The 25,806-nt window shown below is 38.7% G+C and overlaps 1 protein-coding gene across 1 annotated transcript in view; it reads right to left on the bottom strand.

Annotated features, from left to right (window-relative positions):
- Window positions 1–270: 270 nt before the first annotated feature.
- The window catches only part of LOC104540457 (yorkie homolog), a gene marked incomplete at its 3' end in the record, with an annotated part of 47,572 nt that continues 22,036 nt past the window's right edge, over window positions 271–25,806 (bottom strand). The window contains exons 3-6 of the mRNA XM_010184273.1: window positions 23,511–23,624; window positions 10,528–10,709; window positions 8,970–9,017; window positions 271–401 (exon numbers count right to left, since the gene is read on the bottom strand). Of these exons, the coding sequence (XP_010182575.1) occupies window positions 271–401; window positions 8,970–9,017; window positions 10,528–10,709; window positions 23,511–23,624 (475 nt within the window). The remainder of the gene's footprint in view (window positions 402–8,969; window positions 9,018–10,527; window positions 10,710–23,510; window positions 23,625–25,806) is intronic.

Genomic DNA, 25,806 nt, shown 5'->3' with positions numbered 1-25,806 from the left:
TAATTTGAAATGACTGTTAGTCAACAGATTATGCAGAGGCAAACATGCTATGACTTTGAATAAAAAACCTTCCTGCAAGTCTGAACAGACAACTTCCTCCCACAGGAGACAGCTTTTAATCCTTAACTTTTACTAGACTTGCCATTTAAGGAAAGATTCATTTACAGCTGTGGCTTTTGGCACAGGCAAATATTCAAAATAAACTATTACATGTACCAAACAGAATTTTAAATCAATTTTTTTCCCCCTCTAGTAGCTACTCCTACAAACCTGTTGAGAAAGGGATCAGAACTATTTGTAGTCATTGTTCTCAGTTCCTGAGACATTCCAGGAGATGACACGGGATTTTGGGATCCACCGTCTTGTTCCATGGTTGGAAGCTGGCTACGGAGAGCCAATTCCTACAACAGGGGGAGGGGGAGAAAGATTATGTTAGGCATTTGAATGCACTTTTCAGATACAGAAACGTATGACATTATAGGTAATTGATGCTTTTACTGTTTCCAGTTACAAGATTTAAATGAAATTAAGTTTCTGAAGACAAAGCAAGAATGTTTACTGGCTTCAATGAAAGTCCAGCATTACAGTCAAGCCCAGTATTACAGACACATTATTCATAAATACATTTGCACCGAAGTATCTGTATGTTTACATAAATCTTTCCTAGTTCATTTCAATATCCTTTTACTAAGTCTATTCCTAAGATCCAAAACGAATTGCTAGCACTATCTGGCCCCTAAGAAACATCTGTCTAGCTCTGCTGACTCGTACTTTTCCCCCATTTCTTTTAAGTTCACATTTAGTCCCTCGTTTCCTTTTTTACCTTCCTTGTTTCATTCAGCAAAGTTTAGTGTCTTTTCCTGCAAGTTCCCATTCACTCCTCCTGTTTGAGGAAATGCATTTTGAAATTTCTGATTGATCAGATCAGTGATCTGTCCCATACATAAATCTTAAAGTTCCTGAAATCCCTAGCATGTTCTTTGCAAAGCTAAGACACCGCACTTCTGAACATAGATTACATAAGTATTTTCACACATCTGACTGCGTAGCAACTTTATAATCAATCCATCCATAAAGCTTGTCATTACTATTTAATGAAAATAACATGAAATACACAATTTTACATAAAATACACAAAATTAAAGCTGATTGGAGATAAGCAGCATACTACACAATTTCCAGAGCCCTCTCTCTCCCTTTTGAAACAGGTAATCTGTAAGTTACACATATACAATAATTACCTTCAAGAAACTCTTCGAAATCATCACCAATGGCTCACCAAGTCTATGCTTTGTTAATGTAGAGCCTGGTAAAGAAATCTACTGACTAGCTTGTTACCATTATTAGTAATATGTGATTTCCAAGCTAATCTCAAGCAAATACAATCTTGTCAGGTTTGACAACACTCATTATTTCTCACTTGTAGCATGGGAGGTCTTCATCCATTCTCAATTATGAGCCTAATGACTACTGTAGATTTTAAATACATAAAACTAGTATTTCACTAATTCTTCTTCAAAGTGATCTCTTGTAAAATATGTCTAAGGTTATTTTATTTTCCAGCAGATTGTGCCAAATATTGGATGCCTCCCTACCATCTGTGTTTGTTTTTTTTCCTTTTCTAATCTGCATATGCTTCACTCCCGTTCCCGTGGATTATTCTTCTACATATTACTTTAATACCAGGTTTCATGTCTTGTACTAGAAGGTTGCCTCACTCCAGCAGATCAGACCTTTGCGGAAAGTGCACAAACATACCATTGGTTTTTGTGTTCGTCGCACCCAACTCCCTACTCCAAGTAAATCCAGTCTGCTGCTCACCACCACTTGGCCGCTGTTCTAACAAATAGTAATAATACTCCTTCTCCTCATTTTCATGTCACAGGTCATTAACCACCTTTTAATCATTTTACAGTCTTATCCATATGATTTTCATTTGCTTATATAAGAAAACCAAGAGCAAAGACTATATAATGAGGTCTTACTTCACAACTAAGTTTACAAACTTCTGTCGGTCACATTAGCTTTGATATAAAAAGGTTGATATGCAGGTGAACTCCATCTATTTAAAAGAAGGAGGTGGTAGAATAGGGAAGGAGGCAGAAAACTTTTCTTTCCTGGAATAGCAATCTGAAGAAGGCAGAAGAGAAGGTCTGAGAGCAGCCATCCCAGACATGGCTCAAGAACTGCTCGCTCACATCACAGCCTGGAGACTGGAGTTCTTCCAGATGTCACCTGAACCTTCCCTTCTCTGAGAAACTGCCTTCATGTCATGTAGCTACTTTTAACTAATTCTGGCTTGCTATTTGTCCAGTGAAAAAGGAGAAGGGAAAACAAAATAAGTATTAAAAAAAAAATCACTTGCATCACTACTTCCAGAATCTTTTTAGCCTTGGGTTCATACTCAGAATACAGCACTACACCTTCCCTGCCCACTCCACCTGGCTGCAGCAAGAATGTTAGGTCCTTTTTCCCTTCCCTCTTCTTTGGTCTGTGCATTGCAAGAAATCCACATGGGTCACCTTTTTAAGAGCTACTGACACTAGAAATAAAAACCCCACAGATTTCTTTTGTGCCTTAAAAAAAATAAAATAAAAGAATAAGCCATTTGGAAAAATAAGAAAGTTACCTTCATATTTTCTAAATTTTTAAGAGGGCAGGTGAGATTAAGTATTATCAATTTATGAATTTAAATAGTACAGTAAAAATAAATGTGGTGCAGATACTAGCCAGCTAAAAAAGAAAAATCACATTTCACTGAAGTTCTGCTAAGTAGAGATGTATTAAATCAGGAGACAGAACAGTATTTTGCCTATTCTTTGGCAAGTACAATGTAGTGAAATAAGTCTTTTTAGTACTGGTACTACTTTTATCCTTGTTTCAACAACAGTGCTAAAAGTGTAAAACCTCAACTATTTATAACTATTTATAAGTAGCATTAATGCTCCTTATTCAGGAGGCAGAACTACAGCACTTCCCCCTAGAATGTTATTCCATTACTCATTCCAGTAACAGATTTCTGTCAATCTGTGCGTCTGAAAGAGAAAGGAATTACCAAAAGAGATGAGCTATTAAGAAACAAATACTGAGCAATTTTTAATCATCTCACAAGACAAGCGAAGTTGGTTTTGTTTTGGTTTGTTTTTTTTACAAGCCTTAAAGAGTGTATTAAGACTACTTTTCCTAAGAGGTGCAGGCAATGGAAGCTAAAGGTGTGTTGCTTGAAGAATGATCCTTTTATTTTCTTCTTCCTTATAAAACTTATCTTCAATAGAAAGAGTTGTGTTCCCGATACTTAAAAAAATGTATGGGAGTGTATAAGCCTCTCCCAACTCCAGAGCCATGTGAACTCCAGGCTTTTAGTTCATGCTTTAAAATATATCCTTTATTAGAAGTATTTAAGGACTGGAGGCAAAAATAAAACCATGACAAAATCCTGGCTTAGATTTCAAGAACTTGATCTCATCCTATTTTTGTAAGTATGTCAAACTTTTTTAAAGTACCCCTGGGAAAAGAAAAGCTTAGCATTCCTATTGTTAACACAAAAGCTGAATTCTGGTTATTGCATAGAAAACCAAAATGATCTGTCATCTCCTTAAGCAAAGTAATTTTTAAACAAGGTCAACATTGTATAATTTATCTGGCTGACCTTAACCACTTTTTTTTTATAATTGCATACAGATTAAGTTTTACATGAAGTTCCAGGTCATTCACACTATGTCCAAATTAACTTTATGAAATTACTCTTTATTTCTATCTTCATCACGCTTTTGAGGAAAGGCAAAAGACTCCCTTGTCCAACTCACGTATCATATTCCTACTGTATTAAACACATGATATACTACTCAACTTGAATTGGTATATCCTTATAATTGGGGGGTTTTTTTCAGTAAATTTACTTTAAAAAGGGCCAATTGTAATATTTCTGCCCCCAGATACTGCTCAACTAACAAACGATCCACAGGCTTCACTGGGATGGGAGAGAAGTATTGGGGAAAGAGCAGATCATGACACTTTTGGGTAGACTTTCTGTATCAGTTATTTCTTCAGACTAAGTATTTACTAAGGGCCACAACGTCACAGCATATTTGCAAAAGAAATAGGGAAAACACATGGACAGATGAAGACAAACAAATTCAGCAATGAGGAGTTACGCAATTAGTGAAGAGTATGGGGGAAACATAAATCTTTCAGTACTGCAATCATGAAAACAACTAATAAATAAATTTAAGAGGTGATACTGATAGAGTCACAGTTAATTGTATTGTATACACTTGGCAAAGACCTCAATGCTCCGCAATGTCTTCTGCATAAACATTCTGTGAACAAAAGCTTTTAAGCAACTTCTTTGCAAAGCACAGATAGGGCAGTTTAAATTGGAATAGATCTTTGGAAAGAAATCTGGCTTCTTGTCTGGTTTTGCAGTCCTTTGCTGTGCCACCACTTCATACTCCTCTTGCTATCTGCCTGCCCATGGCTCCAGTCCTGCACCTGCCCAGCCTGGGTGTTTCTGAGCACCAGGAAGGCAGGTACGAGTCCGCAGAAGTCAGCAATCGTGAGGGCCGTGCAGAGTTGGATGGCCTCCCTCTACCAATTTTGGTTTGCCTCCAGCAATAGCTGTTATTCACAGCCATGTCACAGTCAGGTCAACGTGACTCAAGTCTTCTGCTGACCAACTGCTTGAGCAAGAATTCTGTGATTAAGTTTTGCAACTGCAAGTAGCACCAGTGACTCTGGGAAAGCCACTGCAGTGAGCTACGACTCCTCCACAGGCATAAAAAAACCCCAACAAGACCACGAAAACCCCCCACCAAAACACACAACCAAAAAAACCCAATCAAAAACCAACACCAAACCCCTCTCCAACATGAATACGCTTGATGAAACCAAGACAAGTCATTTATGTTAATCTACGTCATCTTCAGATAACACACAGAGGAATTGGAAACAAGCGATTCAAGGGACAACACTGTTTGGGATTCACTAAAACTAAAATGACTATTGCCTACCATTTTCCACTAAGTTTTAAATAACACAATATACCTGTGTACAAAGACATATTACAGCAAAGAGGAAAAAAAAACATAACCCAAAATCTAAGTCCTCAGTAAGACTTCCAGCTTCACCGACACTGTGGAAGTTCAAGAGTACTGCATTCAAGATCGTACTTGTTTTTCTGATGCCTGCCTTACTTTCTAGAAAATGTCACAAGTCTGACAGTAACACAGTTTTCTATTGCTTACTGTGCATGCAGAATGACTGAAAAAATATTTTATTGAAAAACAGTAATAATGCAGTAAGAGCAAATCTGAAAAAAATACGAGACGAAATGAAGTGATTCAGCAAACAGTGACAGACAGACTGGCCATGTGTCTTTGCAGATTCTTCACTCAGTAGGGGAGTTTCCAGAATGTCACTCAAAAGCTGAGAAGTCCAGGACGACAGGACAGAGAATATGAGAGGTACTTTGTAAGATACAAAGGACAAAAGAATGGAGACAATGAAAAGAGTATATTCTGGGTATGCAGAACTCTCAAGAAAGCAGCATAGAGATAACAGAAAGGCACATTGGAAAGCACAACTGAGTAGGGCTGCAGCTGGTTCTCAGACAGGAATCTCTACTCAGTGCTAGAAACAAGCAGCAGATACAGAATGAGCAAGCATATACAGAGGAATCTATCACATAAATGGCTGCATAGTACACTGATCTTACTAGCAAATGCCCCAGTATTAATGGCAGACAAATACAAAACCTTCCAGTCTTAGTACAAGGAAGTCTGCACAACATCCAAGAATAATGCCATCAGTACCTCAACAGTATTTGCCTTTCTCTCTTCCCATCGTACACTGGAAGGCAAGAAATACATTACCTAACATCTAGCCAATTTTCTGATTTATACAAAAGTTGACTGACATCTACTTTAGGTGAGACGTTGTAAGAATCAGATGCTAACTGCAGAAAAACGGGAGAGCTACTGGGGATAGAGGGAAAGTCAAGTCACTTAGTCTCTTTAAGACAAGTAGGCATCTTCAAGATGTTTATAGATAATTAATGATGATGAACGTCAGTAACTGGATGGATGCTCTGTGCTTTCAGATTCTCTGTATCAACAGCTCTTGTTTATACACAGTAAATATGGAAGTTATAATTGGTTTCAAATACCTTTGACTTGGACATGTTTAGAATTATAATAATAATACACACCCTCACAAGACGCATCTTTTACAGTACTTGCTACAGAAGATGAAGCTGAACAATTGTTTAATCTTTCCAGGAGATATTTAAGGGCTAAGGTCTCCAAACATAGCACTCTTGAGTATTAGTGTCACTACAGGATACTACAGTATCATGGCAGAGATCAAAACTGGTAAGGACACAATGTTGACTCAGTACCAAAAAGAACTGACTGAAGATACCAGTACAACCATGGCGCTGTATCCAGGATGCGTGGACAAAAATCAAGAAGGAAGAAGAGGTTGGGCTGGACGCGGGATGCTGGACTAGTTGCCCTCCACCAGTCCCTTCCAACCTATTTGATTCTGCGATTAAGAAAAGCTCAGATTCAGTTAAAAGCTAAGGAACATTTCTCAGTTGTGTTTTTTTTTAATCCATATAAAAGAGATACTTCATTAGAGGCAAGCTTCAAGAATGCTGGTGTCATATAATTCCTCTACAAATAGAAGATCTTGACAATCCCTCTCTAAAGTACACTTAGTCTTCCTAGAATTAAGAACTCTGAAGATATGAAGATTTTTATTCTCAGTATTCCTTAAAAGAACATCTAAAAATTAACAAGAGAAGCTATTATTCTTACCCTAAGCACAGATTATCATCATGAAAACAGTTAACTCCTCTAAATTTCATTAATTTTATTAATGAAGGAAAGAAAGGATATGTCAAAAAGAAAAAGTTGACTGAAGAAATGTTTGTTCTTTCTGCAGATTTTTCCCAGATTCACTAGGTTGACTATGACCTGGGAGGATGTACAGACTGGGACTTCAAAAATAGCATCACTGGGGAAGACAAACATTTGAGTCTATAGTACAAGGCCACAGGAAGCATTTAAATAACAAATTTCCAGAAGCTGTTCTCTAAGTACGTTCTTCGACGTGTGGCTGCTCACTACATTATTGAAGTGACACAAGAAAACAAACAAAAAAATACATGTAGATGATATAACATGAATAACCTAGTATTACAGAAGTTTTAAGTTGACATGATTGCCTACTTTTCTATCCACCAGATCACTCAAACACAGCTTGAGTCATTAACAAGTGCAGACTAATAAAAGTGGTCCCAGGCAGGTGAGTCTACAAGTGAGCCTGGCATGAAGCCAGTTCAAATGTAAATGTAATCCCGATTTTTGCATAAATCCTTTCATCAGTTCCCATCCCAAACAAAGCAGAGTGACTACTACATACACATTTAATGAATTATCAATAAGGTCCCTTTGAGTTTTTGCAGCTTTTCAGTGTTTTAAGCCTGAATTTCAAGTTCTGAAAATCTGATCTTATTTAGTTGAGTATGAAACGGATGCCAAAGTTCTCCATTTGCTGCATATTTCTGAGCTGGCAACAGGAAGAAGTTACTGTGGAAGAGTGAACAATTGTATGACAGTGCTTCAGGCATACAAGAAAACACAGAGTACACTTTTGGCATTCACTAAGAAAAACATCCCTTCTGAATGACCTAACCGTGGCAGAAGATAAGGTGTTTCCAACTGGTGTGGAGGAGTGTGCGTCTCTGTTTATTCCTTTGTATACCAGCAATTCTTAAGAATTTTTTTCCTCCTCCATAACAGAATCTAACATTGATCTACAAGAGCATTATGTGGTTAATGCTCTGTAAATTAAGCAAATTATTACATCTGAATTAAAGTGCTTCAGTTTTAGAGCTGCAAGTATATTGCCAGACAAGAAAGTATTTTTGTCAGGGTGTCAGTACTGTTTCTAAGGTCTGGGGTTCCTATTTCAAAGATGATTTTCTCAGGAGAACTAGTAATGTAAAAATTTTGAGGTACTCTTCAGAGTGCAATAGTACACCAGTACTCAAGGCTTCCAAACACAGGATACTTTCTTCTATTCTGTTTTTCTTGCCTAGTGCATATAGTGCTTTTTCTTAGAAAAACAAAGTACGGTACAAATCAATACAAATATTGATAGAACTGGTAGATTAAGAATACTGTTAGCAATAGCAAGTAAGAAACTATCTGAATATATCCATAACTATAACTCCACTCTTTCAGAGATTAATTCCATATTCAACTTCTTAAGAGCCTAAAAGAAGTCTGCATTAAGCTGTTTATTATACTTCACATTTCACAATTTTCTTTTGGCCTGAGCTGAGGAGACTTTTCAGAACTGTTGTTTCCTATATAGAAAATGTATCTGTGCAGGAGCCTGTTAAATGTCAACATGGAATAATTACATATTATATCCCCACAGCAATTTTTTTCTTAGTCTTATCTATTAAATAATTCTATTACACTGTACATGCTTAAAAATAATAAATACTTCGAGTGACTGATCACAGATATCCTTCTTTAAGATCATACCTGTTTAAACAAACAGATGAGAACAGTCATATGAACAGTACTTAAAAGCCACAAACTACAATCCTAGCTACAATGCGAGATTTGCTTTGGATTACATATCTTGATGATATCGGGACTGGAACAGCAGTATCCTCAAGAATGCTAAACAAGAAGGTTGTTTTCAGTGCAGAAAAATATGCAATGAATTCCTCATTTTCTGTTAAATAAGGATGCTGTGGTAATGCAGCACTCTCAAAAACAGCGTTAGGGTTGCGACGAAAGAATTGGTTCAAAAATGTTTATGGCAGAGCTTGGGTTTTTTGTTTGGTTGGTTTTCTTTTATAGAATGCCTTCATGTAGCAAAAGGTTCTCCTGCTAGCCTAATTTAATGCTTTCATTTTTCTAATTATGCTGAAACATCAGTTAAGAGCCTACCTGATGTTTTGGAGAATTTGCTGTGCTGGGATTGATATTCCGCAATGCCTAAGAGTAAAAATAAGATGGATAAAAATTACTTTAGCTGCATGGTTTGCCTATGCAGGCTGTCTTATAAACACCACCTTGCAGTATCAAGCCCCCAAGACAGGCCAGATGAGACAGGATAAGGGAGTTATGAAACTACGAAAATCACACACAGTGAAACAAAACTCACAGATTTACAAGGGGTGCATATTTGACAGAGAAGCTTAACGACCAGGCAGAACAAGACGATGGGCACTGGTTCTCACCTGGTCCAAAGTTAGTCAGGTTCTCAATGACAACTGAGGTAAGACGACATTTAGAAGGCCTACCTAGAAGCATGCTGGCACAGGGTAAAACGTTTGTTGGTGAATTAATTGCAAAGCAGGAACAGCAGAAACCCAGGTGCTTAAGCAGAGAGAAAGTCCTGATGCCACCTTTGCAATGTATTCTTACCTAGAGTACTATAGAAAGGAAGGGCTGTAAAGATGACCCATCTTACCCCAAGAGATGCTGAAGATTCCTACAAAACAAGCCTTGACTACAAAGAGATAACGGGAGTCAGATTCCAGGACAGAATACTGCAGGTGATGAAGAAAGAGAAAAGCTGTCTTTGAAGACATTAAGATATTATCCTCTCCTGATACAAGGCCCATCACCCAAAGTGAAAAGGGAACATGGAAAGATTTTAGAAGGTTTTCCTCAAAGAAGAGATTAGTGCTTTCTCTGGCAGTGTCAAAAAACCAAAGAATATCCTAAGTACCTTGCACAGATGGTAGTAACTCTTAAAACATTCAGATGGAAAAACAAAAGCAGAAGGCTTAGAGTTAAAAGGAAGTCAAGCCCAAATTGAAAATCCAGAGATTCCAATGTCCGGCCCTACACTTTGACATTTGCTCCAGGTATATTCATATAGTGGAAAAATACTGAAAGGAATAGCTTGCAGCCTAATTATGAAGTTTTAAATTCTTCAGCATAAGAAAACCACAGGTTCAAAAAGGAGCACGATTCAGTTGTTCCACGCTCTAGTCCACTGTTGAACAGGTAAGACTTCTAGCAACAAGGTGTCTTCTCAGCGTATTTTATATAAACTGTAAAAATTACTTTGAAATCCTACAGACTGCGACAGGTTCTAAGAGCGAAAGACTTTCCTTCACTTAAAAGGGAGAACTAAAGCAGCTGTGGGAACCAACTTCTTCTTGCCTTTCTGCATGACTCCAAAATCAATGAATATGAATTATATTCTCAAGAGGAATTACCAATCCGATCAACAGTCCATGATACCATCCTAACAGTAAAGAAGCCTGTTCTCAGAGAGCTTTGTTAGCGGAATGAAGAAGGAAAGCAAAATCCTTCAGTCTGGTAAGTCAGATGCTTTCACTACCAAGCTGATACCAGTAACAGAATGAATTCAGACCTTTAGCTTTTTGTGCAGTCTCTGGTCTTTAAGACTCACTGGAACAACAACTCAGCCAAAACAAAACATAACATACAAAAGAAATAGTGGAAGTAGGTGTCTAACCTGTGGCCTCACCTGCCGAAGCAGTTCTTGATGCTTCAGTCTCAGCCTTTCCTTCTCCATCTGTAGCTGCTGAAGTCTCATCTGTTGCTGCTGGTTGGAGCTGCTCCCACCCATCACACCACCTTGGGGACTCTGAGGAGCCAGAGGGGGTGGCTGTTTCACTGGAGCGCTTTGGCTGATTCGCTGATTCATGGCTAAGGAACCAAAGCAATAAACATTTAAAAATTAAATTCAAACAAATACATGCAAGGGAACTATTATCCTTAGAAGGCATATATTAAAAACTTTATAAAATTACAAGTCAAGACAGTACAAAACATGCAGCTACACTTATGTTCAGTGTAAAATGTGTGCTCAGATGTGTTATTCCTGTGAAATCAATGCAACAGTCTCAGGTATCAGAGTATGTACTTGTTCTATAAGCTTCTGAAAACAGTTTAATGTGTAAGTTGGTGAAAAATTCAAAAGTTGTAGTAAAATATTTCAAGTTTAACTGGAAGGATCTCTCTTCTTCCTAACAAACTATTCTTAAATTATACACAAATAATACAAAAATCACTTTTCTTTTTCATGTGAAACTTGGAATCATAAAACTCCAGAACGCACAGAATGAGAAAACAGAGCATCTCACTTACATCAAACTCAGTCTGGTTAAAGGCCACCATTTTTCTCAGTGTGGTACAGACCATGTACAACCATCCTCAAGTGTGAATCAAGTTTTGAGTTTTACCAACTGCATTTAGGGCACCTTGACATGCAAAATTAGAGCTGGTACAGAAATGGCAGATGAATTATACAGCCCACAATACTGCCATCAACGTAGAAACATTCTGCTAGTGCCTAATTTTCTTTTACCCCACAGAAGCACACGATGCATCTTTTCTGGGCTGAGCAGAAGAAAAAGTGTCATCTTGTACCCCTAATGCACAATGAGAACCCATCTTCCTTTTCCCCACAAAAGCAAAACCTAAGACAATTTTATTTTATAAAATAATGATGACTGGGATGCATGTAGTTGATAGGTCTGATTCTTCCCCCACATGAGACCAGTATGTCAACAGAGCACTGGAGTTCCCATAGTGAAACAGAGAGCTGGGAAAGGCTGAATGTATCACAAGGACACTCTTTTAAGGGGCCTTCAGTTTCTGGAAATAGCACCACATTTTGTTGTCTGGAACAGCCTGAATCTGTTAACACTCACAATACACTGCAACATGCATTTGCTGAAGCAGTGATGGGAGAGTGGTAAGGATTTTTTTTCCCCCCCTCTGGGAATGAGGATTATGCTTTATGGGAAATAAAAGGGAGTGAGCTTCTTTTAGGATGACAAGCTGATTTGGTGCAAAGAAAACCATCTGTTGCATTAGTTCAGGAGTAATGTTTACATCATATACAGAGGATTCCTGAAACACTACCACTTCTAACTAGTATAAGAAAAGAGAACTATCTCATAAAGAATCTGTACCACCCTTTCTCTGAAAAGCCCTTCAGTCTCCACTGTCTATTGAGTGCTCAACTTAAGGTACAGTAGTGCTTTTATTCTGTTCCAAGAAAGCCTAAATATGTTTATCTCATAATAGCAGTAAAAATGGCTGTTGCTTCATAGCCTTTCTCCCTTTTATCCTTGCCACAGCTCATCTTTCCATTGAGAGGAACATATGAAGAAGAAATGTCATATGCTTACTGGAGCAAAACTCAGCTCTACCCTTTCACATATTTCATAGGTCCAGCACACAGTCAATAGTCTAATGGACAGGTAGGTCACATTTTCACGAGTCAAGACAAAATAAAATTGTCAAGTAGTTTGAAGTACTTTGAAATAATCTCTTACATAGTTACTTGTGAGAGAGCTTCATATGTATGATCACAAGTAAGATAAAACTCCCAGTAAAGGTAAGTGAACAGGTGAATTAGGAATAGAAACCAAATCCTAATACTGAGTAAAAACAAAACAGTGAATACAAAGGGTTGGAGGTTCAACTCCAATTTGCAAGTGCCATCCTGACTCAGTGGGGAAAAAAATAGTGGGAAGATGACACTGCTGTGGATTAAAGCTTAAAATCACGCAGCTCGTCTCATGAGACGTCCAGCACCACTTCGCTATCTGAACTGAACTTCAGGAAGAAGGTGGTCAGGACGAGCCAATCATCCAGCCTTGCAATGTGAGCCGTGGTCCTCTGCTACACAGACACAAAGGTTCACATGCCCCAGGACAACAGAAATGGTTAAGCAGAAGTTTCACCAGCTCCAACAGCTTTCCTGCAAGGATGTGAGCAGTGAACTGTAATTACAAGCCCCAGGACCTCCACTGGGGACCCTCTGCTGGAAAAGTGACAGCAATGACACTACCTGCATTTACCAAATTAGGTTGAAGTTGAAGCTAAAGAGAGGCAGCCCATCCCGCAGCCCTGGACAAGACAGACAAGACACTGCTGGAGTGGGCAATGCATCTCCTGCTTTCTCTCTTCTTACTCAAAATCCTTGAACCAGGACCATGCCTTTTGCTTTTTATACCTTACCCTCTTTCACCTTAAAAGCAGACAATGAAGGGGTTAAGAGGGGGCAACAGAAAACAGCCACCTTCTCCTGATGTTAGTTAATTCTGCAACTCAAGCTGAAGCCTGTGCTACCCTTCAGAAGCTCCAGGATTCAAAGCCTGTTATTAAACAAGATGGAAGGGCAATTACAGTGGAAAGTAAAGGGGGACAAAGCTTAGAAAATTACAGTCACCTGAAAGAAGCACATCTAAGTTAAAAGCAAGCTACCTAGGCTTGTAAAAATTAAGTACTGAAAGCTGAAGAATTTAAGTTTTCTTTAGGTTAAAAAGGCCGCCTTTGTGGTCTGGTCTGCAACTATATAATCACTGTTTTAGCAGTTCACAGCCAAGTCATGTTACAGATAACCTCATATAAATTTAAGAGTTTCTAACCTTACTTAAACACTTAAGTGCAACACTGACATCCCTTCAACATGTTATCAATTTGTTTCTCCTGCATGCACCACATGAGTATTACTTCCCTAGGCCTCTTTTCCACTAACGTGCAGCTTTGGAAATTATTTCCCTGTCATGCGAAGTGCTTCATATTTTATATACCTGTATCTTTCTGACAGCTGTTTTTATTACCCCTGTTGTCTCTGATCACAGTTTGCTCCATTCTACCCATCTACTGACTTTGCAATTAAAACCGTAAGAAATAAATCATGTTTGTCTGATGATTTTTATTTTATTCCATCATCCTAGATCCCCAAAATGCCTTCTAATGTCCATTTGGAAAGTAATGTTTCTAACTAAAAGTGTATCTAAACCAGGAATATTATAAGAAATTCAGACTTCAGTGTATACTGAATGTTCACCAATAAATATCAGGGGAAAATTTAACTACACGATTTGGTAACTCTTCAGAAACTGAGCCTACAAATCTAGTTTCTAAATTCTTATTCAGGAATCCATTAAAAAGACTTTTGAGCATTTTTAGTATTTCAAGAACACAAGTGCAAGACTTCAAACTGACAAGATTTGAAACTGTTCTCAAAGTAGACCATGAAGATGTTTGTTCACGTAAGGGAACTACTTTTAACCGTGAAATTAAACTAAAAGTTTAGACAGTAAAAGAAGACATTGCTATCTGAATTTTACTGACTTAACAAACCCCAGAGAAGAACCAGTGAAAAAAAACTCCAACAGTAATAACACCAAATGATTTTCAGCCATCTTGCCTGACTACACAAGTGTGATATCTTCAAGGGAAACAGAAGAATAATTTTCTGTAATTTCCAACAGAATATTTAATGAAAAGAGGGAAAACACATCTTCTTTCATGTGACATGAAAAAAACCCACAGGGTTTAAAGTTTTGTTGTTGTTGGGGTTTTTTTTTTAATTTGGTTTCGGGTTGTTTTGGGGTTTTTTTTTTGTTTATTTGTTAGGGTTTTTGTCATTCTCAGTTGCTTACTGAGGACATGACTGCAGAAATCTGCACTCTAAAGAATATGCTAAGCAATGTGATCTCAGAGAACATTTTCTTTTTTCTACACCTCATGGCTTTGCCAGGATCCTGACAGGCACAGCTCTTTTTAAGTACTTTGAACTAAAGAAGGCGAAGAGCCTCATTTATCTATTAGAATTAGGACTCACTAGTTTTCTAATCCACCCTGTTCCTTACCTTCCATGGCTATGGGAAGCATTTAAATAAGGGGCTCTGCACCCACACAGCAGAGGCTGCAAAGACCTCACAGGCAGAGAAGGAACAAACACGTCTTTGTTTCTAGAAGAGGGGGATTTGAGGGAGGAGGAGGAGGGGCAGACAAGTTACAAAACACAGCAACTTAAGACAATAAAAAAAAGATCTTGCCATCCTATAGTATGGCTTAGCTTCACAATCTGCAGAATACAGTCAATTGTAGCAGCTGCAATATGCTTTTGCACATTAAATCTTCTACTGTCCAACTCAAAATGCCTGTTCTGTACTGCAGCAGATAATACTTGACAGTTACTGAAAAAAGTTTGACTGCTCTCTACATCCTTAATAGAAAAACAAAAAAACCACTGCCACCATCCTCCCACAACTCCCCCCAAAAAAACCCAAACAAAAAAACAAACAAAAAACCAAAAACAACCCAAAAAAACAAACCAAGAGAAAGAAACAATTACCAGTCATTGGTTCTAGACAGAAAAGGCAGCAGATTGTTAACAACTCAAACATAAAAGGCTAATTCTCTCCCAAGATCCTATGCCAATTTAAATCAAAGGCCCAGGGCAGTGACAGTCTGCAGTAACATGGTCCTTTTCCCCACGCAGATCTACATGCACAGATTGCTGTAGAGCTCTCATAATGACTAGTAGACATAGCTGAGTGATTGATGGTTTTTCTTTTGTATTTATCATTTCACCCTTCATAACTAAAACTAATTTTAATTTGCAAATATAAAGACATGATTTATTTGAACAAACAGCAACAAAAAAGCACAGGATCTGAGCATACTATAACTTACTGTTCTAAATAGTAAGAATCAGTGTTTTCATTGAGGGAACTGAAAAAGAGTACTTGTCCCCTTCAGCGTCATTTGGAATCTAGACAACTATTGTGCATCATTTTTGGCTACGGCCAGGTTTTTGAATGGAGCTAGCTTGCAGCACTGCAACAAAGGCAAAATTCCTCTTTGATTAAATTGAAAAGAGCTGTGAATGAAAAAAAAAAATACTAGCAGGATTTGAAAGAATGAGTCTCGGAAGTAATAAAAACTTGTTCCAAGTGGCTTTTTTAGAGAGACTTGATACAACAATTCGTTATTTAATCAGGACACAAGTCATGTTTCTGGACTGCATTATTTATAATGCACTGCTATATTAATTTAAGGAAATCCCAGTTGTAGTTTCATAATGCTGCTGTTATAAAACAACCTAAAAATTAGCACATTAAAATAGTCCATTTTTTTAAACCTCCAATTAATCTGAGAATCCTGGAACTCAGGGTAAGGGGGAAACCTGAAACAGACTGTCAATAGCAATATTTATAAAGTACTTTGACTCAACGTATGCCAGTTTCAGAAGAAATGAATAACCTGGACAGTCAGAAAAGCACATACAAATGAGATTCAGTAGCTATAAGAAACTTCTGCTCAGTGCATGCATTTAAAACAGAACATTTTCCATTATTTAAGAAGAAATCAATTTTTATTTTGGAAGTTTAAACAACTATTAAAATAACTAATATGATTTTAAAATCGTCACACAGAAAGGAACAGACAGTGCAAGTACTACTAGTACAGGAGATTATGTAGGACACATTGCATAGGACAGATTATGAGATTAGAGTCTTTCAGGCTGGAAAAGACCTTTAAGATCACTATGTCCAACTGTTAGCCTAGCACTGTCCAACTCCACCACTAAACTATGTACCTAAGCGTCACATCTACATATCTTTTACACACCTCCAGGGATGGTGACTCCACCACCTCCCTGGGCAGCCTGTTCCAATGCTTGACAACCCTTTCAGTGAAGAAATTTTTCTTAATAACCAATCTAAACCTCCCCTGGCACAACTTTGGGCCATTTCCTCTTATCCTGTCAGTAGTTACATGGAAGAAGAGATCAAACACCACCTCGTTACAATCTCCTTTCAGGTAGTTGTAGAGACCAATAAAGTCTCCCCTCAACCTCTTTTTCTCCAAGCTAAACAACCCTAAATCCCTCAGCTGCTCCTCATAAGACTTGTGCTCCAGACCCCTCATCAGCTTTGTTGCCCTTCTCTGGACATGCTCCAGCATCTCAATGTCCTTGTAGTGAGGGACCCAAAACTGAACACAGTATTTGAGGTGTGGCCTCACCAGTGCCAAATACAGTGGGACAATCACTTCCCTGGTCCTGCTGGCCACATCATTTCTGATATAAGCCAGGATGCCATTGGCCTTCTTGGCCACCTGGGCACATTGCTGGCTCATGTTCAGGTGCTGGTTGTTGACCGGCATCCTCAGGTTCTTTTCCTCCAGGCAGCTCTCCAGCCACTCGTCCCCAAGCCTATAGTGTCGCATGGAGTTGTTGGAACTCAACTGCAGGATCTGGCACTTGGCCTTGTTGAACCTCATACAGTTGGCCTTGGCTTCTCAATCCAGCCTGTCCAGATGCCTCTGTAGAGCCTTCCTACCCTCAGGCAGATAGATCAACACTTCCTCCCAGCCACATGTCATTTGCAAACTTACTGAGGGAGCACTTGATCCTCTAATACAGATCATTAATAAAGATGTTAAACAGAACTGGCTTCAATACTGAGCCCAGGGGAACACCACTTGTGACCAGCTACCAACTGGATACTAACTAACTCCATTCACCACCACTCTTTGGGCCCAGCCACCCAGCCAGTTTTATTACCCAGTGAAGACTATATGCGTTCACACCACAGACAGAGTTTCTCCAGGAGAATGCTGTGGGAAATGGTGTCAAAGGCTTTACTGAAGTCTAGATAGGCAACATCCACAGCTTTCCCCTCACCCACTAAGCAGGCCACTTTGTCATAGAAGGAGATCAGGTGGTCAAACAGGATCTGCCTTTCATAAAGCCATGCTGACTGGGCCTGATCGCTTGGTTGTCCTGTACGCGTTGCGTGATAGACTCAAGATGATCTGCTCCATGACCTTTCCTGGCATCAAAGTCAGGCTGACAGGCCTGTAGTTCCCCAGATCCTCCTTCCCACCCTTCCCGTAGATGGGCATCACGTTTGCTAACCTCCAGTCAACTGGAACCTCCCCGGTTGGCCAGGACTGCTGATAAATGACTGAAAGTGGCTTGGTGAGCCTCAACTGTCATCTCAGTTTAAATCCTATGTATGGAACACTGCAGAGTACAGAACTTACAGGACTCTGAGCTCATCAAGGCCCCATGTCTGTGCACTAAATATCTTGCAAAACATAGTTAATCAAAGCTAGCCCATGTTTCACACCAAAAAGCCTACATAAGCTTCAGACAGTTTTGCTGCTTAATCACCATGTAATACTTCCTGGGTTAATTAGGCCAAAATACAAGCTTCTGTGTAATTTCTTATATTATGAAAACTTTTTTTTTTAAATGCAGTATAATAATGTTCAGCAAAAGGTCTAAATACATCCTGCTTTTGAACAAAACAGGGTTTCACCTTCTGATATGACAATGAACAACTAATAAGCATTTATTGACACTACCATAAGGGCACCATTCCCTATTACAAAGCGGTGCTTACCAGTGAAATTTCAGCTGCCTCTGCAGATTTGCAACAAGCTCACTTTGATACAAGTCACTGGTTCAATGAAAACTGACGCTGCTCAATCAGTACACACTTTCTGACACACACACCAAAATACAGAAGTCTTTTCCCCATCCCAAGTGATCTCCTGAAATTGTTCTTCTGGAAGAAGAGAGACAGGGAAGTGAAAAAATCTAATAACAACAGACCTTTCAGATGAGTTAAATCCACTTTGTTTTAGAGAGCTTGTAAAGAGGATATGCCATTGCGTTTGCAGATGAGAACCAACTGTGACTCATGCTCTGCTTTTGTGTAAAAATGGAAGGCAGATATGGAAATTAAAGAACGTGGACCACCACTGTGACCAGACATAAGGCCTGGGCTTTTTTTTTGACCAGACAAATGCCAAAAAGAAGTTTTTCAGTCTAGGGTTCTAGTTCTATCTTGTCCACAAATCTGCTTGTGGCAAGGCTCCGACAAACTAATCTGAACACATATTAAACAAAGTGCTAGACAGGTAAGGGATAAAAGGCAGCATTCCACAGGGTTTTTTCTTATTTTCCGATACTTAAAAATTAGCAGATGCTCTGAAGCTTAAGCTTTTAAATGCATTTCAAGTTTGTTGTGGTGGGTTTTTTTGTAGTTTTTTGTTTGTTTGTTTCTAATGGAAATTGTAAATACGTGTTTCAATGAAACCTACAGGTGCATTTTATTTCAGTATTTCTGAACAAGCCCTTTTTACTGTTTCAAAAGTATAATGTTCTTGTATTTAGAAAAAAAGGATGCATGAAATCCTGATGTGCATTCTCTGTACTCCTACTGTTACTTTTATTCCTTTTCCTACTTGTGTAGTTCAAGCAGCTACTGTACACAGAGGTCCTATGGCACTTTCCATAATGATATTAAACACTATCTTGCTTTCCCTTCTCCCATCATCCAAAATTTATATAGAAGTTCAAAAAACATTAACATAGTCTCTAAGTGGGAGTGATAAAGTCATGGCAATGATTTCAATCTGAGGTCATATCTTTTGCTTCATACCCCATATGGCAGCTCCAACATTTGAAAGAACAAAAGGAAAAAGACTGAGTGTGTGTAACACTGGTCTGATCACTGCTAACAAACCTCTAAAACCAAAGTCTGGAATAAAATAACAAGAAAACTGAAACAGTGTCTTGTTTTACTCCAATTCCCACAGAGAGATTTGTCTGACTACTCTAATGGACTACTACTGTTTTAACACAAGATTTGCATTAATCCAACAGAGACACAGAAATAAACTACCAGTTTCTGGTATTTTCCCACTTCACATTCACTATCCCATCTTCAAATTTAACAAAGTATCCTCAGAAGGCAAATTATTTTAAGTTCCATTTCAAAAACAAGTCCTTTCATCTACAAATTTAAAAGAACAGCTAAAATCCCTTTAATGGTATTTGATACATAAGCTTATTTGTGGAAACTTGTAGCAATGATTCCGAACTTCAACTGGTTCTAGGAAATTTAATTTATAGAAAAAACAGATGCTGTTCTACTTCATCAACTCCAGACACTCAGAATGCATAGCTGATCTGCTTCCTACCCAGATGTTCTTGGACTATCAAGAAAACATATTAACTTATCTGGAAGGTGTAAGAAAAAGCAGTAGGATCTGTGGAGAATGATCAACGGACAACAGCAGAAACTATTAAAGACAAAACAGTCCAAAACACAGGCTTAACCTGACAGTCCTATTTTCTTAAAGAAATAACCTTCTAAGAATGGGGGGGGGAGGGGGGGAGGGGGAAGAAAGCACTTTGAAGACCTTACTCTGAGGCCTGCAAAGGCACTGAGAAGGTAGGACAGCACATTTGTACCAGATGCTCCGCTCAACAAAGAATCCTGCTGACACAGACCGAAGGACCCTCTGCCCCATCCCCATTGCTTTGATCCCATGTCATCTTTTATGATTGCCTGCGCCTGGCATGAGAAGACCCTACTTTCACACTTAGTTCTTTCCTGGATTTTAAAGTCTGTGAATTCTAACACAAAACTGTTCTAAAATGAAATACACAGACTTGGAGGATCAACATCTGAGCCACAAGACTTCATTGCCACTTAAGCGGTGTAGCTGAAGACCTCAAGGCCACTTCACAGATGTTAGATTTAAGTCTTGGAACAAAGTTCTCATCGTCAACTCTGACCACTCAGGTTTTAGACCCAGCCTACTCCACAGCAGGTATTCTGACACAGACTCCTATCTGATGCGTTACTCTTAAATGCCTGCTCTAAAAAAGCATCCATACTAACTCCATCCTTTTTTTTTCCTGTTTAAAAGCATGAATGCAATACCCAAATTCCCCTTATCATTTAAGTCAGTAGATGTGTCTGCCTAAAACAATTTCTTCAAACTAATCCTCTTTCCTTTAGCTTTTCTAGCCGCATTAATGGAAAATTCCCAGCACTACTTAAAAATATATTTAAAAAGGTACATGCACACCTATTAGAGAAAATAAAGATGAATGCAAAGCTTCCATCTGATGAGGAACATACAGAGCCATAAGGGCTGTCTTTCTGGAAGATGGAAATTCAGAAGCAATAAGGGCAAAGACTCTTCAAGCTTTTCATTTCTGAACACTGGAAGAGAAGCGTGTGTTTGCACATACCACTCAGCGTTATTGTTTTCAGTGGTTCTTCAGACTGGTGAAAGTGGTAGTATCAAGGAAGAAATTAATTTCTCCTTCATTCTCAATCAACATTAGTAACACCGTAATAACCTAAAGCTTCACCATTACAAAGATTCATTCACCTAGGACTGCTTCTGAAAGTGTTAGTAGTCAAAAAATAGTGACAACCAAGCCCTTATATTAAAACACTGATATGGTGAGTATGGTGATCCCCAGGGGGGAACAACTCAATAGGAATTTCAACCTATATTAACCACAGAAAGGTAAACTTCTGAGTCATTCACATGCTATTTAGGGTCACAGCACATACTTGTTGAGGCTTTCCACATGATAAATAAATGCAAGGCTCAGTAAGTTCATTGTCGAACAGATTTGTTTCTTTTTTACTGGAGTGACTTAAGGAGGTCACAAGTGAGAAAGCAAGAGGAACAAGATTTTGTATTCTCTCAGCTCAAATGATAAAAACATAAACCACAATACAATGCGTACAACTTAAGATTTCAAGGAAAACTCCTTCAAGCTCACCAGCAGCCAGCAGCTTGTCTCTATTTGCCATCACTCCGGATCAGAAGAGCCCACATGCCTTCCCCCGCCCTTTCCTTTCCTGCCCCTTTCAGTTACACTTGAGCTCTTTGACTGAAAAGGTCTGGAACAGATTAAAAGTCCGACCACAAAATAAAGAGTCTTGGCATATACTCAAGCCTGTCTGGGATACACATACGCAGTGGGCCCAAAAAGGGAAGCTATGCAGCAAGAAACTCTTATGCAGCCTTTTGGACATTTCTAACTTCTTTCAGTTTAACTGCACATCCTGAGCATTCGATGCATTTCAGTACACTCAAGACAACTAGTTTTTGCCTTTATGGTTAGACCATGCTATTTACAGGAGCACAAAACAGTTCTGAGAAATAAGATTCATCTCACTCATGGCCTCTGACAATTAAAGCCTTTTCCACCCTCTGTTTTAATTCCAGCTCATCATTGGAAACTATAAAGTAATACAAGAGAAGAAAAATACATACCCTGCGAGATTACTTCAGTAAATATAATTGACCTGCCTCTTTTAACTGCAGAAGGCAATACTGATTTTCAAAATGACTGCTTCCTTTTCAGCCTTATTCACACATGAAGTAAATGTGAAGTTGCAAGTGTCCCACACACTCCTCTCGCAGCACACAAACAGGGCTGCATCCCCAGCTGATGTTAAAGCCAGTGTGGACATTTGCCAAAGCTGACAACCTTCAGCATACGCCCCACCTTTGAGCTTGAGTCACACAGTGGTTCAACCTGTTTGCAAACTGGTGAGTGGTTTATAAACACAGTGTGACAGTCTGGTGTGCTCCCTAAGAGCAAACGGATGTTTAAAGTAGGCACTTGAGCCTACAGAACAAGAATGCTGAAATTTCTAACAGCCACTGCAGAAAAACAAAACAGAACAGCGACTGGGGAGTTGTGCAGTTGTGTTTATATGGCGTTCATGGAGTTAATGCCTCTCCCAAAAGCGGCCGGCAGTTGTTGTCAGGTCAACCCCTGTAAAGCTTCAAAGGCTTTGTATCCCCTCAGCCTGACCTACTCACTGATCTGCACACTGTTTTCATTTAGTTGCACCGAGTCCAAAACTAAAGCCTGAAAACCACAATGATCTTTTTTTTTCTTCACCTCTACTGTTTTTTCCATAACTCTAGAAAAGTAACTTAAGTCCAAAGGAGTTGAAAATAGTAACTTCATGGGAAACTATAGGGCAAATTAATACAGCTAATAAAGCTTACACAGGTGATGGCTTTATACAAAAACTGAAGTTGCAGTACCACCTTCAGTACATCAGAACAGTCACTTGGACAACCTAAGAAACCAGTATAGAGTCTCTTAATATTATATGCTATTGCTATTTGTAGTCATCAGTGCAATATTTTATTGAAATGTTTGCAGCTCTGCTTTTCACATAGATCTAAAACGTTACAAAAATGAGGTATCGGTTCCATTTTGTTAAATTTTTACATCTAGAACTTGTGATCCCTAATTTACTATTTCTATTTCCAATACTACACAGTCTTTACCCCACAAAGATTATTAAAGCAGAAACAGCAAAACTAATAATTTCTCTCCACACTGTTTGAAAACAAAGTTTTGTCATGATCATCACTGTGACAAGCTGGAGTTATAAGCTGGTATCTGTTTCAAGTGAATTTCAACAGCAGAAATTATTATTTGACAATGCCCTCTTTCGGATTGTGCAAAGGAAAGCATGTATCTGTGTTGGAATGAAATGATTCTTCTGTGGTAAAGTTTTGCAATTTTAAAGGGAAGAGTGAGCTTGGCTGAAACTGTCCCTAGGTAAGTAATTTCTGAATGCCACCTATTTTGGAAACCATATGGATCGTATGGCAAAATCTCAACCCTTAGCATTAGAAACTTCGGTGACATACACTCCTACAGGATATATGTTAATCTTTATCTTTCTTTTTTTTTAAAAGTAATTATTTAAATAAGGTCTCTACAATTCAAATTAGAATATACTGTAATTGCACTATAAAAAGTTTGCAAAATATGCCTGCAAAATTAAAGCTGAGTGAACTGAAGCGAATCAAAAATTCTGAAGCGAGATGAACTTTTACCAAAGCGTGGGTCAAGCCTTGGGTCTAGCCAAGATGTGGTCTTGTTCTTATGGTTTATGTAGTAAATTTCTCCATCCTGGGTCATAGCTTGTTCCCATCCATCGGGGAGTGGGCCTGCAATATAGAAGGAAGGAGTTGATGGCGGGCTCTTGTGTGCTCCAGCTGAAATTGATCTACAAAAAACGCCAACATTTTAAATATGTAACAGTACATGAAACAGAAGAGTTTCAGGCTTATGTCTAATGTTACTGGGATAAGGGCGAAGAAGTGGTGGGTGGGAAATCAAAGAACAGAAAGCACTTCTATCATTTTGATTTAGGACTTGGGAGTTTAATTTTATCACTTGTTTGCATCCTTCCATATGCTTTCGACAGTTCCTTTTGCTATAGCACTATAGTAGAAAACCAGCAATAAGTCAAGCCTGCCAGAATGAAACCAGCATGAGCACCAGAAAAAAGAACAAGCATAGAGATATTCTAACTTTCATGGGAAAGTTCAGCTAGTGGTTAAGGCCCAGCAGCAGCAGCAAGGTAACACTGCTGAGATCCAGAAATATGCCTCTCTCTTTCACAAGTATTTTTTTTTAAGTTACAAAAGTAATTATCCCTTTACCTCAAACCATAACCTTCTGTGAAAGCATTAAAGGCTTAAGCAAGCAAAACCACAAACCTGCAGAACAGGAGGCAAACAAGCAACGAAGAAGGTAAGAAAACACCAGGAGCAGACAGACACACACACAGTGCTGCAAACAGCAGTGCTACACCTCTACAAGCAGGAAGGCACAGGCAGGGAAACCTACATTTAGGAAATGGTAAAAGGGAGGTAGCTGATGGTGTTCTGGAGTCCAGAGCTCATGTCTAAACATAGTCTTGCGATGTGTCTCCCTTTCAGGAACACCACCACTTCCATTGCTATACGGTTCATAAACCACTCATTCCCATCTCTACGTGATCATGTACGTTCATCTATATTTTGCTTAGACTGAAAACTGTTTTTAAAGCTACTGTCATCTCTTTTTATCTGTCAGGTACTTTACAAATGTGTGTTTTAGAATTCTTATAGTCATGTAGATATGGACTTTTAAGAATATCTACATTAGATACAGAAGGGTCTTGCTTGTATTTCTGTAGATTTAAGTACAATTTTAAAATGATATAGCAAAAGATGCACTACAAATGTTAAAAATGTAAGAGAAACTAGAAGAAGACCTGCTGCAAGAAGCAGCATATTTGAACCTTTTCCACTCTTCCCCAATGTAATATAGTAATACAGTAGCAAAAGCCATCTGGCTGTTAGACTTGGACTAACAGACCATTCTGTATAATCTAAGACACACTATGGACAAACATCACAATTTCACACATGAGATTCAGATATACAAACAAAAATACATGTGTGTGTGTGTGTATCTGATAAATGCCTGAAGTAGCTACTCTATTTGTGCTCAAAGTACCTTAGCTCTTTGCCTGTCATTTTGCCTAAAGTGATGCTCCTGTTGAAGAATTCACTGTCTAAAGTTGGGAGGGTGAGGAGATAGATTTGTTTGCTTAATCTCAAAAGATGTTCTTGGAGAAATATCCAAAAGATTAAAATAATCATTCAGTTGCATTCCAGTAACATCCTAAGGCAAGAATTTCTTACTGTAGTCTTTGAAGATCCCCTGCAAACTACATTTCTAATCTGTGCTTTCATTTTAGCTCAGGAAACTATGCTTTTCTCTCACAAACTCATTACTGCACCACTAGAGTTACAAGGTTTTGAGTGAGGAAAAACAAGTCATCTAACACCATTGGCCATTTCCTTCCTGTCTTTAATGCTCACAAGCTTTAAATGCTGCATACGAGTAACAAGAGTAATTCAGCTTTTATCAGAAAGTAGTGAACAGAACAGACAAGAAAGAATGATAACACTGCAAAACATTCATAAATCCCAACAAACTCACAGTATAACGGGACTTTGATGCAGAACTGACAGCTCAAGTGCAAAGAACCCTGTACTTTGTTACCATACTCAAAGACCGAGCAGCTAATCCGTGAGATGCTATTTTATCAAACTGGGGCACAGGAGCACAGTGACCCATCCCACATCATCAAAGTGGAGAAGCCAATGAAGAACCACAAGTAACCCTAGGCCACCACCCTAGCCACATGAGCAGACCTCACTACTATTCTCCTCAGAGTCCTTCTGAGCCACACGTCCCTCAGAGACAAAACACAGCAAGAAATTATCTTTTGAACTGCGAAGTCAAAACCCCAGCTGGCTCCAGGAAAAACAGAAGCAGCCCTGGGGTTCCAGT

This window comes from Mesitornis unicolor, unplaced genomic scaffold, assembly GCF_000695765.1.
Source record: "Mesitornis unicolor isolate BGI_N332 unplaced genomic scaffold, ASM69576v1 scaffold22435, whole genome shotgun sequence".
Lineage (NCBI taxonomy): Eukaryota > Metazoa > Chordata > Aves > Mesitornithiformes > Mesitornithidae > Mesitornis > Mesitornis unicolor.
Note: the sequence above shows the minus strand (reverse complement) of the source record. Positions and strands in the feature narration are given on the sequence as shown.